The 17,707-nt window shown below is 41.6% G+C and overlaps 1 protein-coding gene across 3 annotated transcripts in view; it reads right to left on the bottom strand.

Moving 5' to 3' along the window:
* The window catches only part of PLEKHB2 (pleckstrin homology domain containing B2), a 65,777-nt gene that overhangs the window by 14,988 nt on the left and 33,082 nt on the right, over positions 1-17,707 (bottom strand). Inside the window, exon 1 of one of the 3 annotated variants that reach the window (XM_068280716.1) lies at positions 14,198-14,438. The exons of the other annotated variants lie outside the window; for them this stretch is intronic. Within the exon in view, the coding sequence (XP_068136817.1) occupies positions 14,198-14,258 (61 nt within the window). The 5' untranslated portion in view covers positions 14,259-14,438. Of the gene's footprint in view, positions 1-14,197; positions 14,439-17,707 lie in introns of those variants that run through there. 3 annotated transcript variants of the gene reach the window in all.

Below are 17,707 nucleotides of genomic sequence, written 5' to 3'. Positions count from 1 at the left end.
CCTACTTAGCCCCACTTAAACTTGCAAAATATTTATCCCTTACTTTTGCCTTATTATTTTTGGGATTGCTCTGCTACATGTTAGATGTATCATATATGGTGGGAATGTCCAGGTTTCCAGATTATGGACCAGAGCAGCTACCTTAAAGGATACCCGAAGTGACGTGTCATGATAAGAAAGACATGTGTATGTACAGTGCCTAGCACACAAATAACTATGCTGTGTTCCTTTTTTTTTTCTCCTGTCTGAAAGAGTTAAATATCAGGTATGTAAGTGGCTGACTCAGTCCTGACTCAGACAGGAAGTGACTACAGTGTGACCCTCACTGATAAAAAATTCCTCCTTTTCTCTCTGTCCTACTCACAGAGGCCATTTTCTGCTAGGAAAGTGTTTTATAAAAAAAAAAACACACACACTGGAGGGCTGCCCAAAAGTCTGTTGGATTAATAACTGTTATTAGAAATCCTTCACAGTGTAGACTACCTCCTGCTGCAACCACCCAAGGTGGGGTTCTCCCCTTTCCCCACCCTAAGAAAAAGGCAAATTATGGCATAATAGGGGGGGGGGGCTGGACATAAGCTAATACAAGAGTATTGTTCTGAATAAAAACGTTTTATTATAAGCAATGTTTCAGCTATAGATCATATCTCTCAAAAGTATACACACTCTCATACACTCATGCACTCATACATAGAGCATGCTGGTTCCCCTTTAAGTGACAATTACACCCAAACAATTGCTATCAGCAAAAGGAAGGGTGCCACAAAATTTGAAAAAATATGATTCTAAAATATTAAAGAATGAATAAAAAATGTATAAAAAATGTAAAAACACAAGAATATATATACACGTATGTAAATTAGCTCCTAAACCTAAACTGCTGATGTGCTCCTGGAGATACTATGCAGTATTGTCAATGTTTATGTACAAATATAGATCCTTGAGTGATAATATTATCCTCTTTAAATGTGCAGGAAAGTGTTTTATAGTTAGAATTTATTATCAGTGAGGGCCACACTGTAGTCACTTCCTGTCTGAGGGCTGGGGCACACCGAGCAGCCTGTCGAGCGTTTTTGCAGCCGCTTGCGGCTGCGGATACGCTAGGATAATGCATTTCAATGGGGGTGTGCACACCACAGCGGGAGGAGTTTTGCAGAAATGAATCCTTCCGGGGTGAGGCATTTTTTGGATTGTGGAGGCGTTTCTGCCTCAATGTTAAGTATAGGAAAAACGCAAACCGCTCTGAAAAACGGCAGATCAGAGCGGTTTGCCAGCCGGTTTTGTTACAGAAGCTGTTCAATAACAGCTTTACTGTAACAATTTATGAAATATGCTACACTGAAATCCGCAGCAGCAATCCGCAAAACTCTAGCAAAACGCCTCATAAAAATAAAAAAAGCGTTTCAAAATCTGCTAGCATTTTGCGGATCTGCTAGCGGGTTTTGGTGTGCACCGGGCCTGAGTCAGGACTGAGTCAGCCACTTACATACCTGATATTTAGCTCTTTCAGACAGAGAAAGAAAAAAAAAGGAACACAGCATAGTTATTAGTGTGCTAGGCACTGTACATACACATGTCTATGTCATCATGTCACATGTCACTTCGGGTATCCTTGAATATCTGGCATAACCCAAGGTCCCTTTGCCAAAGATCCCGCAATTTTCCTTCTAGGCAATAAGCCTGAATCAATAAAGCATGCTACACACAAATTCATTCATCACATTGTGTCCTCTGCCAAGGTTTACATTGCCTCCCAGTCTCAAACTCCATGCACAACTTTGAGAAGGTGTGGAGGCCCTGGATAGATCACAAGGGTGGTTTATCTATGCACAATGTTCTAAATGGCTAGATGTTAATGTCAGATGTCACCCTACCTAAATTGTATAGAACAGGCATCAATCTGCAATCTATGCTTTGTTGCTCCTTGTTTAGAACTTGTTCTTAAACACTATCTTAATATGTGATCTCTGTAAGACGATATGTTGTTTACTGTAACATCTATGTTTTAGACATATGTTCCTCTTTCATCTTGCATCCAGTTATTTAATTTTTGATCATTTCTTTATCAATAAAGTATATTTTGAACACTAAATGTATGGCTTCCCTCCTTTGCAACATCAAAATCATCTGCACTGCTGTGCAAAAGGTCATGACAACATATCACACTAAACTCATCCAAGTAAAAGGGACTGTGTACGATACATACATCACTTAGGCCAACGGTATGGGATCTACCCAGAAGTCCTTTGCAGTCTACCAATAGATCATGATCTACACCAGTGCTGTCCAACTTCATGGGCATGGAGGGCCATTTTTTTTTCAGACCCCATTGTGGAGGGCCGAAGGGTCTTGCTAGAGCCGCAGACCCCCCCAGGAAAAAAAATGCGATTAAAGGACAGTTAGATTGGCAGCACTTTTCACAAAATTCAATTTAAAATAATGGCGAAGTTAGAAAACACGAGGGTTCCGTTGAGCGGCGCGCTACGGAAAATGGGTGTGGCCATGGACCAGAATGCGGGTGTGGCCACGGGTGGAGGCAAATTTACATGAACTTAGCAATAGATTAGGACAGTGGTGGTAAACCTTTTGGAGGCCGAGTGTCCAAACTGCAACCCAAAAGTCACTTATCTATCGCAAAGTGGCAACAGCAATTTAAACTACATACAAACGTTTTAACTCATACATGAACATTATGGAAAATCCAAGTTGAAAATAAACTCTGAAGATAAACAATTTCATCCATCCTACTCCTGAAAAATGTATTATTTTTTTTTAGAACCTCCCAGTTTTATTTTCCATTTTAAAAAGCTAAAAAAGGTTTAATGCTATTGTCTCATGATGATGATGATTCAGCTTTTCCATAGTCTGTAGTAGTCTGTGTAGATTCTACACAATGGGCACCCCTGTATTAGATAGATATACTGTAAAAATATCATTAGCCCAACCACTGTTTTATTGCTGTTTGACAGAACTCACCATCATGAATCCAATCAATAAATATTTAAACCACTATACATCTGCTTATTGGAGGAAATGTATTAAGTAAGTAATCTAGGATTCAATGCTCCCTCCTCCCCTCTGCCTCTGAAATCTCTGGCTAGTAATACCTCCCCCTCCTCCTGCCCAGACTGAGCTCCCATGAGCCCTTGCTACTGTCTGAAGGTGCCTTGGCTCTCTGAAAACCTGTGAGCGTGGCTTACTTAGTTTATAGGGAATTAGCGTATTAAAACAAAACAAAAAAGTATTTGGCTTGAGGAATGCCCTATAAACAATAGGAAAGGAACACAATTATGCAATGAGTAAAAGTTCATCTCGGATTCACTTTAAATCAGGATTGGCTATTTCTTTAAGGTGGCCATATACAATGTGATCTTTAAAGTGATTGATCAGAGCAGAGGTTACGCTGTAATCAGTTGCACATTGGACCACAAACAAATGATTGTTCTGTCACAGTATGTACTGTAGTGTTTCACTTGTCCTGAATAATTTTCTGAAGAGAAGCCAATACAAGATTATTCAATTTTTGTTAAAAAATTATATTACCTGTTATGATTAATGTGATCGTATTTTCGGATGAGCTGATTATTATTATAAGTAGTTGTGTTTTGTACATTATCAGTGTTTGTCGCTGTGCCTTGTCGTACAGTACACACAAGTGATAGGAAAGCTTTGGTAAACACACACTCTCCCCTGAGATGGGCAGAGCTGTCTACTGGGGGAAGAGAAAGGCTGTTACTAGGGAAGACCGTTACTGCTCACAGATTACATCACAGAAAACCAATGCTTATGTCCCTGTAACAAAATAAAACTAATTCCAGATTTGAGATTTCCCAAACAGCTTAAATCTCAGTTAAAAATAAAAAAATGGGTTATTCTAAAAGTTTGACCTTGAGTGTGTGTGTCCGTCCATGTGCGTCTGTGTGTGGGTGTGTGTGTGACTGTGTGTGTGTGTGTGTGTGTGTGTGTGTGTCCGTCCATGTGCGTCTGTGTGTGGGTGTGTGTGTGACTGTGTGTGTGTGTGTGTGTGTGTGTGTGTGTGTGTGTGTGTGTGTGTGTGTGTGATGTGTGTGTGTGTGTGTGTGTGTGTGTGTGTGTGTGTGTGTGTGTGTGTGTGTGTGTGTGTGTGTGTGTGTGTGTGTCCGGCCGAGACTTTATAAGAGAAAAAAAAAAGCAAAGGAGGAAATGACATCAGTAAGAGTAAGAGGGAATAAAAATGGAGGATGCCAGGAACAATTTTCTCTTTATAAACTATATACAATTCACTGAAATCAAAACGTGGACAGTACAATGCATATGTTATGCAAGTAGAACAAGTATTTATCTACTTATATATGTGTTGTTGTTTTTCCCGGGATAGTATGGCTGTTGCTGCTGCTTGATGGCACCCAGGTCCTTCAGGCATCTGCTTGGTTGCCTTTTAGGTTACCCAGCTCAGGTTCACCCAGGTGTTGTGGCTGTCAGTTGTTTGACTATGTGGTTGAAACCTATTCTATACAAACAAGAAGTTTTAAATCAGGATGATACCATTTATTGGCTAACTGAAAATGAATAAAAATAAACAAGCTTTCGGCCTTGCAGCCTTCGTCGGACTTATATCCTGTTAGTTTGCAAGCTGGTGGTACAGACAGCTTATATACATGCAACATCATAAGGGAAAACAGATATTACAATGTTCTATGGGCACTCACTGAGCTCATCTGTACTAATAGGTTTGAATAGGAGCAATCCTGAAACAGGAACATTCCAGGGTCACATTAGCAAAGCCACTGTAAAGGTGTAATTGTGCACCCTGGAGGTCTGGTTATCACCCCTTCTCACTTTTCTGTATAGTTTAGTATAAAAGGGGCTCAAATCAGTTGCTGCCAAGCTTGGGGAAATATCAGTTAATGCTCAGCTACACAGAATGCAGAAAATGGCATTTGCGACTGACAGGGGGTCAAAACAAGCCCATGTGACTGCAGCCTTATGTGTCCAACTACTCGGCTGTAGTAAATGTGTGACACACTCTTTGAAATATGTGCTGTACCACTGATGTCACATCTCTACCAATACCTCTCAATATTATAACTATTATTGAATTATAAAGCACCAATAGCTTCTGTGGCTCTGTACAAAGTAAGAAACAAACATAGGGTACAAAATGATGCAGACAATGGTATACACCAGTGTACAAAATACAGAATCAGTACAAAATACAGACTTGGTTATTATAACAGTGACATCATTAATATGAATAAATGTGTAACAAAATCCAAAACACAAAAGGGTGAGAGAGCCCTGCCCTTGCGAGCTTACAGTCTAAAGGAATAGGGGGGAAACAAGAGGTGGGGTAGTATATAATATTCGTACCTAGAGGCAGTGTGTTTTAGGTTATCTGGTAGGAAGTACAGCTTGGCCAGAGGTCAACAGGTGAACTGGCCTCAGGTAGAGCGTATGCTTGACGGAAAAATTAAGTTTTGAGGGCACATTTAAATATATTAAAGGGTGGGGAGTGAAGGATGTGTTGTGGCAGTGGATTCCAGAGGAGAGGTGAAGCACGTGCAAAATCTTGTAGAAGGATAATAGAAGGTCATGTGCAGATCTGAGATCGCAGTTGGGTTGATATCTGAAAACTAGTGAGGAGATGTACACAGGAGAGAGATTGTGGAGAGCTTTGTAAGTTAGCGTTAAAAGTTTGAATTGGTTCCCTGGTTAATTGGCAGCCCATGAAGAGCTTAACAGAGAGGAGCAGCAGAGAAAGAACGAGAAGAAGAAAAGTTCGAATGAGGCAAGCAGCTGAGTTCAGAAAAGATTGGAGTGGTGCCAGTCTATTAGCTTGTAGTCCACAAAGTAGTATGTTACAACAGTCCAGACAAGATAGTATAAGAGCATATATTAACTTTTTAGTAGTGTTCTTTCTGAGTGAGAAAAGGTCGGATGCGAGATATATTTTTGAGTTGGAGATGACAGGAGCTGGTTAGGGAGTGAATGTGAGGAATAAAGGAGAGAGAAGAGTCAAATATTACCCGTAAGCACTATGTTTTAGGAACTGAAGTTATAAGGGTGTTATTAACATCTCTCATCTCATCTGTACTCTGTACCACTGCAGAGAATCATTCATCAAATCTGCAGCCACAGTGATTTTATTGTTGGATTTTATGACTTCTACATAAAAATAGTTATAAGGGAAATTTACTTTAAATATCTATTCTGTTAGGTTTGGGGCTTCCACTACTGAGTTTATATAATTAAACAAGGCTTGTAAATGACCAGATGTGAATATATTTCAATCTGTTTACTGTAGTGTACACCATAAAGCTTCTATTAGCATTGATTTTACAGTAGCCTGTGTAAAAACACATAATAAAACACACTGGCTGCAATTCTGAAAGACAAATAACAGTTCCAGAACAAGTCCCTCATCATTGTGGTGGCACTTAAATGCCCTACAATCTGTTCAACACGCATGGTGTCTCCAAAGAGGTCTACCTAATGGTGCCCATACACGGTACAATAAAAACATTCCATTTTCCAGTTAATTTTACCAAAACAATTGAATCTAAAAGAATCGTTGTTTTTTTTATCAAGAAAATTGAATGATTATCCATTTTTTTCAATAAAAATCTGATCGGACATGTTGGAAAAATGTTTATATTCGATCTAACGGAATAATCTAATGAAATTCTCTAATAAAAAAATGAAGGAATTGTACCATGTATAGGCATCATATGCCTAATCTCTCAAAAGGTGGCCATACACAATACAATTTTTTTAATTTCTTTTCAATTCAAGAATTAAAATACATTTTTCTGATTGATTATAACAGTTACAACACTGATCAATTTATCTCACAGAAGTGTTACATTTTCCCCCAAATAAGAAAAAAAAATATTGAAAACCATGAGAAAATTGCTTAGGTCTATACATCACAATCCACCCAATACTATTCAAACTATTCAAGAGTAGAAAAATCCACCACTCCTGATATTTTGTCATAAAAAAAAAAAATTGGGAAATTTGATTAGATTTTTCGAACAAATAAAAAAGCTTTACATGTTTCTGTGCAATTCGCTCCGATCGTTTTATTGAATTGCCATAAATTGGATGATTGTATTGTATTATGTGTGTCTACCTTAATAATGAGCTGTATGTGTATGGGTAGAGAAATATTATTATTATTATTAAGTAGATAGCACCAACATCTTCTGCAGCTCTTATATTATTATTATTATTATTTATTGTATTTATAAAGCGCCAACATATTACGCAGCGCTGGACAATAAATATATACAATGATACAAGGATGACATACATAGGTTTATACACATAGAACAAAGTTGTACATGCAAATTGTACAAAATACATGATCATGCAATATGGGCTGGTTAGGTAGGCCCAGTAATGCAAGTACAGGCTGTCATAGGACAGGAGCACATGATCCTGTAGATTACACTAGGGAGTAGAGGACCCTGCCAGAGGCTTACAATCTAAAGGGAGGGGTGGAAACACTAGGTGGGGCTGTTAAATATTCCTTAGAGAGTTACTGTGTGGTAGGAGGTGGGTAGGCCATCATAAAGAGGTGGGTTTTGAGGGCTTGCTTGAATGTGTTGAAAGAGGGAGCAAGTCTGATGGGTGGTGGAAGGGCATTCCAGAGGGTGATGGTAGCTCTTGAGAAATCCTGCAGGCGGGCATGGGAGTGTGAAATGCGTGGGGTAGTGAGGCGAAGGTCGTTGGAGGAAGCACATGTATATATAAAGCACATGTATACTGTTGTCACTAACTGTTCCTCAGAGGAGCTCACAATCTAATCCCTACCATAGTTATATGTCCATCATAGTCCAGGGCCAAGCCAATTACCTAATCTCTATGTTTTGGTAGTGGGAGGAAACCCGAGTTCTCAGAGGAAACCCACACAGATACGGGGAAAACATTCAAACATCATGCGGATTGTGGAGTACCAGGGAACCAGAACAGCGAGGCAAGAGTGCTATCCAATACACCGCTAGCGCGTAAAAATGGTATTATAGGCTGATCAAATCTTCCATCACGCTGGAAATATGTGATGCTTAATTACCTCTCCGTGCTAGTCCCATCTTCATCTCTTGTGCTCTTATAATTCCAAACTCTCATTGTATATCTACCCTGCCTTGTCTCCATGTTCTCTCTATACTCCCTTCCTTTCCCAGGCCCTAGATTAAAATCCCCTACAACCTTTTATCCATCCTCTCCCCATGGGTACCTCCACCCACCCCAAATAGGTGCTGATGTAGAGTGTGAGGCAGTCTGAAATGCCTACCTAGTTCTCAAGAACCCCAAACCTTTTTTTCCTACACCAACTTTTCAGCCATTTATTTAACTTTCTAAGCTCCTGTTGACATTCAGGAGAAGCACATGACATTGCCTGGCACCCCCTAATTAATTATAATTACTTTTGAGCTTCTACCTTTCACTGTGTCATTGGTACCAACTATTGTTGTAGCAAGACAGTTCCTGCCTTGACAGAAGACAACATACTGTTTGACATACGTAGTCTTTTTGCTCACCTGATAAGGAGTCCTCTATCACCAGCACCTGTCTGGCCTTAGTAGCTTTCCTATGCCTGTTCTCAATGTAGCAGTTAGTCCATAGTTGGTAGTAGATATATCCTCCAGCAGCTTCACTAACCCAGAATTAGCATATAACATTCTGAAATCATGAAATATTGAGTAGGGTGTGCTGACTCAGGACTAGCCTACCTTACTCTCTTTCCCCTGACCCCTTCTTTTAACTGCGACCAAACTAGTTACATAGTTACATAGTTATTTTGGTTGAAAAAAGACATACGTCCATCGAGTTCAACCAGTACAAAGTACAACTCCAGCCCGCCCCCCACATACCCCTGTTGATCCAAAGGAAGGCGGAAAAAACCCCACAAGGCATGGTCCAATCAGCCCCAAAAGGGAAAAATTCCTTCCTGACTCCAGATGGCAATCAGATAAAATCCCTGGATCAACATCATTAGGCATAACCTAGTAATTGTAGCCATGGATGTCTTTCAACGCAAGGAAAGCATCTAAGCCCCCTTTAAATGCAGGTATAGAGTTTGCCATAACGACTTCCTGTGGCAATGCATTCCACATCTTAATCACTCTTACTGTAAAGAACCCTTTCCTAAATAAATGGCTAAAACGTTTTTCCTCCATGCGCAGATCATGTCCTCTAGTCCTTTGAGAAGGCCTAGGGACAAAAAGCTCATCCGCCAAGCTATTATATTGCCCTCTGATGTATTTATACATGTTAATTAGATCCCCTCTAAGGCGTCTTTTCTCTAGACTAAATAAACCCAGTTTATCTAACCTTTCTTGGTAAGCGAGACCTTCCATCCCTTCTCAATTTTGTAGCTCGTCTCTGCACCTGCTCTAAAACTGCAATATCTTTTTTGTAATGTGGTACCCAGAACTGAATTCCATATTCCAGATGTGGCCTTACTAGAGAGTTAAACATGGGCAATATTATGCTAGCATCTCGAGTTTTTATTTCCCTTTTAATGCATCCCAAAATTTTGTTCGCTTTAGCTGCAGCGGCTTGGCATTGAGTACGATTATTTAACTTGTTGTCGATGAGTACTCCTAAGTCCTTTTCCAAGTTTGATGTCCCCAACTGTATCCCATTTATTTTGTATGGTGCTAGACCATTGGTATGACCAAAATGCATGACTTTACATTTGTCAACATTGAACTTCATCTGCCATGTATGTGCCCATATAGCCATCCTATCCAGATTCTGTTGCAATATGACACTATCTTCCTGAGAGTTGATGATTCTGCACAATTTTGTATCATCTGCAAAAATAGCAACATTGCTCACTACTGCATCTAGTAGGTCATTAATAAATAAATTGAAGAGCACTGGACCCAGTACAGACCCCTGTGGTACCCCACTGCTAACAGTCTCCCATTTTGAGTACGATCCATTGACCACAACTCTTTGTTTTCTGTCCATTAGCCAGTTCCCTATCCATGCACACAAACTCTTCCCCAGTCCTTGCATCCTCAACTTTTGCACCAGACTTCTGTGGGAAACAGTGTTGAAGGCCTTTGCAAAGTCCAAGTATATCACATCTACAGCATTCCCAATATCCATATTAGCATTCACTACCTCATAAAAGCTGAGCATGTTAGTCAAACAGGACCTGTCTTTAGTAAACCCATGTTGATGCTGAGAAATAAGATTATTTTCTACTATGAAGTCATGTATAGTATCTCTTAGTAACCCCTCAAATAGTTTGCATACAACTGATGTCAAGCTTACAGGTCTATAATTTCCTGGATCAGATTTTTTGCCCTTCTTAAATAATGGGAAAACGTGGGTTGTACGCCAATCCACTGGGACTCTGCCAGTTGCAAGAGAGTCACAAAAGATAAGATAAAGGGGCTTAGCTATAACTAAACTTAATTCTCTTAGGACCCGAGGATGCATGCCATCCGGGCCAGGTGCCTTGTCTATTTTTAATTTACTTAGTCTTGCCTTTACTTCTTCCTGCGTTAAGTATTTAATATTACAGTTAGAAGATTGAGACTCTTCTGCCTCTGTAATTTGCAACAGTGCTGTTTCCTTTGTGAAGACAGAAGCAAAGAAAGCATTTAATAACTCTGCCTTACCTTGGTCATCCACCATTGAGTTCCCACCCTCATCCTTTAGGAGTCCTATACAGTCAACATTTCTTTTTTTAGAGTTGATGTACTTGTAAAACTTTTTTGGGTTAGATTTGATATCCCTAGCGATTTGATTTTCAGCTTGGATCTTTGCCAGCCTAATTTCTTTTTTACAATTTTTATTGCACTCCTTATAATTGCTTAGTGCAGCCTCGGTCCCCTCCTGTTTTAGGACCTTATAGGCATTTTTTTTCCTCTTCATTTTATCCCTAACCTTTCTATTCATCCATAGAGGCCTTTTTTTATTCCTAGACATTTTGTTTCCATATGGGATATACATACTACAATATTGATTGAGAATAAGTTTAAAGTTTAGAAACCTTTCTATCTTGCTCCATATACTCCACCCTCGCTCTCAGTGATCTTAGCCAGTACTTGTTTGGTGAGCACCAAACTCTTCTCCATGTAGTCAGTGGATCTTCAGTATTACTTGTTCATTCAGCTTTTTGACCATGGCTTCCAACTCAATAATGCACACACAATCCAAGTAGAACCCAGCTTGACCTTTACTGCCGAAAGAACACTGAGTGACTGCATTGGCTTTATATCCTAGCAATGGTGCCCAAACCAATCAGGAACAGCCTGCCTCAGTGAAAACTTACCAGAGCCCTCACAACTAGTGCCCACTTTACACTCTCCACTTTTTCTCTGTTTTCAGCCAATGGCCTCAATTCACTAAGATCATGCTGGAGATAATAAGGCAAGAGAAAACTTACCTCACACAGTGAGAGAGTTATCTTATCTCTTCATTCCTTACGTTACATCCTCTGTAGTTAATTTACCTCATCTGTAGTTAATTTACCTCATCTGTAGTTATTTTCACACGCAGTTAATTAACAGCCTGTCTTTAACTCTGGAGTTATTTTAAGGATTGGAGAGTTAACTTAAAGACAGAAGAGTTAACTTTAGGTTTGCCTGAGGTAAAATGTTTCCTGAATACTACATGCCTTATCACCATGGTAACAACTCTAGAAGAGTTATTAAAGACAGGAGATAAGCTTAGTGAATTGAGGCCAATATCTGCATGAAAAAAATAAAAACTTGCAACTCTACATAGTTAGTTTGGTTGAAAAAAGACATCCGTCCATTAAGTCTATCCAGAAAAAAAAAATAAAAAAAAATAAATAAAAAACAAAACAAAACAAAAAAAACACCAACTTTAACCTGCACATAATTCACTCCTGTTTAATGTAGTACAAAAGGAGAGTGCCCAGTCATGCTTACCACTGACTCACTGCTTTCATATTAATCATTGTTTATTGATTTTGGGGGAAAATTTTATACATGTGTTCAATAGAGTTGGGCCGAACCTCCGATTTTAGGTTCGCGAACCGGGTTCGCGAACTTTCGCGGAAGGTTCGGTTCGCGTTAAAGTTCGCGAACCGCAATAGACTTCAATGGGGATGCGAACTTTGAAAAAAAAAAAAATTATGCTGGCCACAAAAGTGATGGAAAAGATGTTTCAAGGGGTCTAACACCTGGAGGGGGGCATGGCGGAGTGGGATACACGCCAAAAGTCACCGGGAAAAATCTGGATTTGACGCAAAGCAGCGTTTTAAGGGCAGAAATCACATTGAATGCTAAATGACAGGCCTAAAGTGCTTTAAAACATCTTGCATGTGTATACATCAATCAGGGAGTGTAATTAAGGTACTGCTTCACACTGACACACCAAACTCCACTGAACAGAACAGGTATGCAGTGGCGGGTTCACTGAACAGAACAGGTATGCAGTGGCGGGTCCACTGAACAGGTATACAGTGGCGGGTCCACTGAACAGAACAGGTATGCAGTGGCGGGTTCACTAAACAGGTATACAGTGGCGGGTCCACTGAACAGAACAGGTATGCAGTGGCGGGTTCACTGAACAGAACAGGTATGCAGTGGCGGGTCCACTGAACAGGTATACAGTGGCGGGTCCACTGAACAGAACAGGTATGCAGTGGCGGGTTCACTAAACAGGTATACAGTGGCGGGTCCACTGAACAGAACAGGTATGCAGTGGTGGGTTCACAGAACAGGTATGCAGTGGCAGGATCAATGAACAGGTATGCAGTGGCAGGATCACTGAACAGGTATGCAGTGGCAGGATCAATGAACAGGTATGCAGTGGCAGGATCAATGAACAGGTATGCAGTGGCAGGATCAATGAACAGGTATGCAGTGGCAGGATCACTGAACAGGTATGCAGTGGCAGGATCAATGAACAGGTATGCAGTGGCAGGATCAATGAACAGGTATGCAGTGGCAGGATCAATGAACAGGTATGCAGTGGCAGGATCACTGAACAGGTATGCAGTGGCAGGATCAATGAACAGGTATGCAGTGGCAGGATCAATGAACAGGTATGCAGTGGCAGGATCAATGAACAGGTATGCAGTGGCAGGATCAATGAACAGGTATGCAGTGGCAGGATCAATGAACAGGTATGCAGTGGCAGGATCAATGAACAGGTATGCAGTGGCAGGATCACTGAACAGGTATGCAGTGGCAGGATCAATGAACAGGTATGCAGTGGCAGGATCAATGAACAGGTATGCAGTGGCAGGATCAATGAACAGGTATGCAGCCAGGGACAAGCTAAGGCTAACTAATCTTTCCCTATGAGAGACTGCAGTAGCTCGCCCTACTCTAACTAATGCAGGCACACGAGTGGCCACGGCCGCCGCTGCCTGCCTATATAAGGGGGGGTGGGGCTCCAGGGGCTAGTGTAGCCTAATTGGCTACACTGGGCCTGCTGACTGTGATGTAGAGGGTCAAAGTTGACCCTCAGTGCATTATGGGGCGAACCGCAATGGGGCGAACTTTTCCGCAATAAAGTTCGCGTGCGGTACCCGCACGCGAACCACCTAGGTTCGCGCGAACCAGGTTCGCCGGCGAACCGTTCGGCCCAACTCTAGTGTTCAAGTTTGCCCAAAATGGACTGAAAACAGAGAATTGTGTGCCATTATTCAATCCACTTTTTCTTCAAAAAGTTTTTGTCCTAGGTGATATTTTCACACCTTATCAATAAAATTTATTTTAAACTACCAGCAAGCAAGAAAATACTCAAATACTTTTTAACCAACTGTTTGGTACTTTTTCGATTTCAGAGTGCAGAAGTTATTTTAAACAGAAAAATTAACTCCTAGGGGAAGACTTAGAAGAAAAAGTGATTTAAATAAGGGCCATATAGCTTGATTCACTAAGCTTGAGCAGCGCGAGTAAAAATCCTCAGAGTACGCTACGGGCTGTGTAGTGTGCGCTTGTAACTTACGCGTTCTCTCTTGTTTAGTGGCTGCTCCTTTACTCCCGCCCTGAGACCCATCGCATCCTGTAGCTGGTTAGGACGTGATCCCCGCTCTTTGATTGGCCCAATAGGCTGCCAGACACTTGAAAGGCCTAATCATGTCCTTGAGTACTTCTACTCACATTGCTCAAACTAAGCTGCGCTGCTGCTCATTTCTTTAATGAATCAAGACCTAAGTCTTATAAATGAAAATAACAAAGTCCACACAGCTCAGCATTGGGGTCACATTACATACCCTTCTTCATTTTCACGCTCATAGCCAAATCAGGATCTCCTAGAGTCTCCTTACTGTTCATGTTGAGAGATGTCTGCTACAGTAAAGTTATGCAGAAACCCACTAATATGATAACAGAACAGAACTGTTAGAGGTATACTGATGTGTTTTGCATTAGGTCAGGCAGCTGCTGAGACTTGTTGCTGAGCTGGGTGTTTGCAGGATACAGTTGTCACCCTTGAGGTTGCTCCGTTGATACCTCTCTACGGTTACGTGTCACATGACAGTTGATGTAATACAACAAATTACACTGCTAATGACATCTAATGAGTACGAATTATGCAGGCTTGTATACAGAAATCCTTTGTTGATTTACTTCTTCCAAAACTTTCATATTTCTTTACACCAAATTGTATCTGTCAGGCTATGACTTCTTCAGAAGATAGAAATGTAGCTTTTGTAGCTATACAATAGAGATGGTTCATGACAATTGTATATATAACACCCCTATGAAGAATACTATATCGAACCACCTTGCAGTCTCCTATTCTCAATTTATGAGGTTACAGTTAAACAGTGAAGGAAAACTGAGACTGGGGTGACTTGCACTACAAAAACATCTCGAAACAGACAGACAGGGCTGAAGTCATGCAGAGCCACAAAAAATTTGTTCATCAGCGAGAAGCAATGAAGAGTCAGACCAGGGGCGTAGCAATAGTCATGGCAGCCACAGCAGCTGCTATGGGGCCCTGGGGCATAGATGGCCCAGTGGGTACTTAATGTATTCACTATTAACTTTCTTGTTTTTCTCCACCCACTGGAGACTCCACCCAGACTTTGTCTCAATGCCCATGAACTATATGCTGTGTTACTTGCATGAGAATGTAAATTGCCCAATTAACTCATATCCGTTGGGTAGGTGCAGGTGGCATTGCTTAAAGGGACTCCGAGCTCTGATTAAAAATAAAATTTGAACTTACCCGGGGCTTTCTCCATCCCAGCCCTGGTCGGGACATCCCACGCCGGCCTCCTGGCTCTTCTCCCGGCGGCTGTCCGCATAGCGCGGACAGGCCGGGCCCCCGGGCGACACTGGCGAGTGTCGGGGCTTCTTCTTCCCCATACGTCACGAATGACGTCACACGCCGGCCGCCGCGCGTCATGACGGCGGCCGGCGTGACAGCACGGCGCATGTGCGGTTTAATCGCGCATGCGCCGTGCTGTCACGCCGGCCGCCGTCATGATGCGCGGCGGCCAGCGTGTGACGTCATTCGTGACGTATGGGGAAGAAGAAGCCCCGACACTCGCCAGTGTCGCCCGGGGGCCCGGCCTGTCCGCGCTATGCGGACAGCCACCGGGAGAAGAGCCAGGAGGCCGGCGTGGGACGTCCCGACCAGGGCTGGGATGGAGAAAGCCCCGGGTAAGTTCAAATTTTATTTTTAATCAGAGCTCGGAGTCCCTTTAATAGTGCCTACATCTGAGGGCCCCATGAAAGTTTTGCTATGGGGCCCTATTATCCCTAGCTATGTCACTGAGTCAGACTGAGGTTTGCTAAGGACCACTGGAAGGAGTCCAATTGTCAGCTTTACCCAACATCTATTTGTCTTATAGCTAAATGGAGTCCTGAAGAAGCCTACAACCCTCAGTGTTTGGCACCAGCTGTAAAACATTAGCTGTACATAAGGTTGGACAGCTCTGATTGTACAACCTGGTCCAATCTTACCAAGTTTGTGTAGTGAAGGGTAAAGTATCTGAATACAGTTCATGTGGAAAATCAAGTACAATCTTATTCAATTCTAAGATTATATCTATCAAAAAATAATGTTAAAAAAATTATCTGGAGTAAAACAACCCACAGCAAATTCCATCATTATTGGGTCATTATTTATCTAACAAAATCATTTTTTATTTAACAAAAGCAAAGCCAAAATGAAGAAGAAAAGTGTGAAAACTACCTACACCTCAAAATTCAACAGGTTGTAAAACCACCTTCAGTAGCAATAATGTGCATTTCTGTATGAAGTTATTAGTGTCTCACACCACTGTGGATGAACTTTCTTTACAACAATGCTTCAGGTCATTGAGGTTTGCAGGTATTCATTTATGCATAACTCTCTTAACCACTTGAGGACCCCGGTGTTAAACCCCCCTAAAGACCAGGCCATTTTTCATAAATTGGGCCACTGCAGCTTTAAGGGCTCACTGCAGGGCCGCACAACTGAGCACACAAGTGATTCCCCCCCCCCCCCTTTTCTCCCCACCAACAGAGGTGGGGTCTGATCGCTGACTCAATGTTTGTTTATTTTTTTACAATTTTTTTTTTTTTTTATAAAAATGCCTGTTTCTTTAATCATCTTCCCTCCCTCCCCCAGTCAGCTGATCGCTCTCTTGTCCCCTAGGGGGACAGTACAGCCCTGCCTTAGATCGCAGCGCTGTACAGATATATTAGACGGCGTGGAGCGGTCCTGGGGCTGCCGCCCCGTTCACGCCAATTGGCATGGAGCGGACGGCAAGAAGTTAAGGTTCTATCACAGTATTTCAATTGGTTGTGGTTTGGACCCTGACCGGGCCATTGGAACACCTTGAGCCATATGCAATTAGTTTTTTCTCCTGAGTACCAAAAAGTAGGTGAAAAAGTACTATAAATATTATTTTGAGCATTTTTTGCTTGATATTGATTTAAAAGGCATTTTATTTTCAAGTTTGAAAATATCACCTAGGAGAAAACTCAGGAGAAATAGTTAATTGCATCAGGCCCTTGTTTCTTTTCTTTCTCAGGCATTCTGCTGTAGATTTCCTAGTATCCAGGCGTGTAGCAATAGCCATAGCAACCATAGCAACTGCTATGGGGCCTGGAAGATGAGGGGGCCCAGGTGGTACTTGATGATTTCACTATTAACTTTCCTTTTTTTCAGTACCCCTGTACACAGCGTACATTGCATGGAAATCATATGTAAATTGCCCAGTCAACTCCATAGAGTAGGGGCAGGTGGCATTGCTCAAGAGTGGCTAGATCAAAAGGCCCCATGAAAATTTTGCTATGGGGCCCCATAGGCACTAGCTACGCCACTGCTAGTATCCTTAGGATCATTGTCCTGTTGCATGACCCAATATCAGCCAGGTTTAGATGTCACACAGATGGTTTTGCATGTCAGTCCAGAATATTCTGCTCTGAAAAGTAGTTGTGGTCTACTCACTGAGTGCATTGTGCCCCCATATGGCTGCAAAACAAGCTGAAATCGTCACCATTCTACCACCATGCTTAACAGTTGGGATGAGGTCTGCTGATATGTTGTGTTTGGTTTTCCCCCAATGTAGCATTGTGCTTTATGGTCAAACCTGTACACTCTGATCTCATCTCTCTAGACACTGTTGCAGACTTTCTGTGATTTGTTCATCAGCTGCAACTTTACAAACCTAACCCATGTTGCCATGTTCTTTTTAAAGATAAAATGCTTTCTGCTGGCAACCTGCCCAAACAAGACATGCTTGTTCACTCTTTTATAATTGTACTGTCATGATTTTGAACATTTA

Source organism: Hyperolius riggenbachi, chromosome 4 (assembly GCF_040937935.1).
Source record: "Hyperolius riggenbachi isolate aHypRig1 chromosome 4, aHypRig1.pri, whole genome shotgun sequence".
NCBI lineage: Eukaryota > Metazoa > Chordata > Amphibia > Anura > Hyperoliidae > Hyperolius > Hyperolius riggenbachi.
Note: the sequence above shows the minus strand (reverse complement) of the source record. Positions and strands in the feature narration are given on the sequence as shown.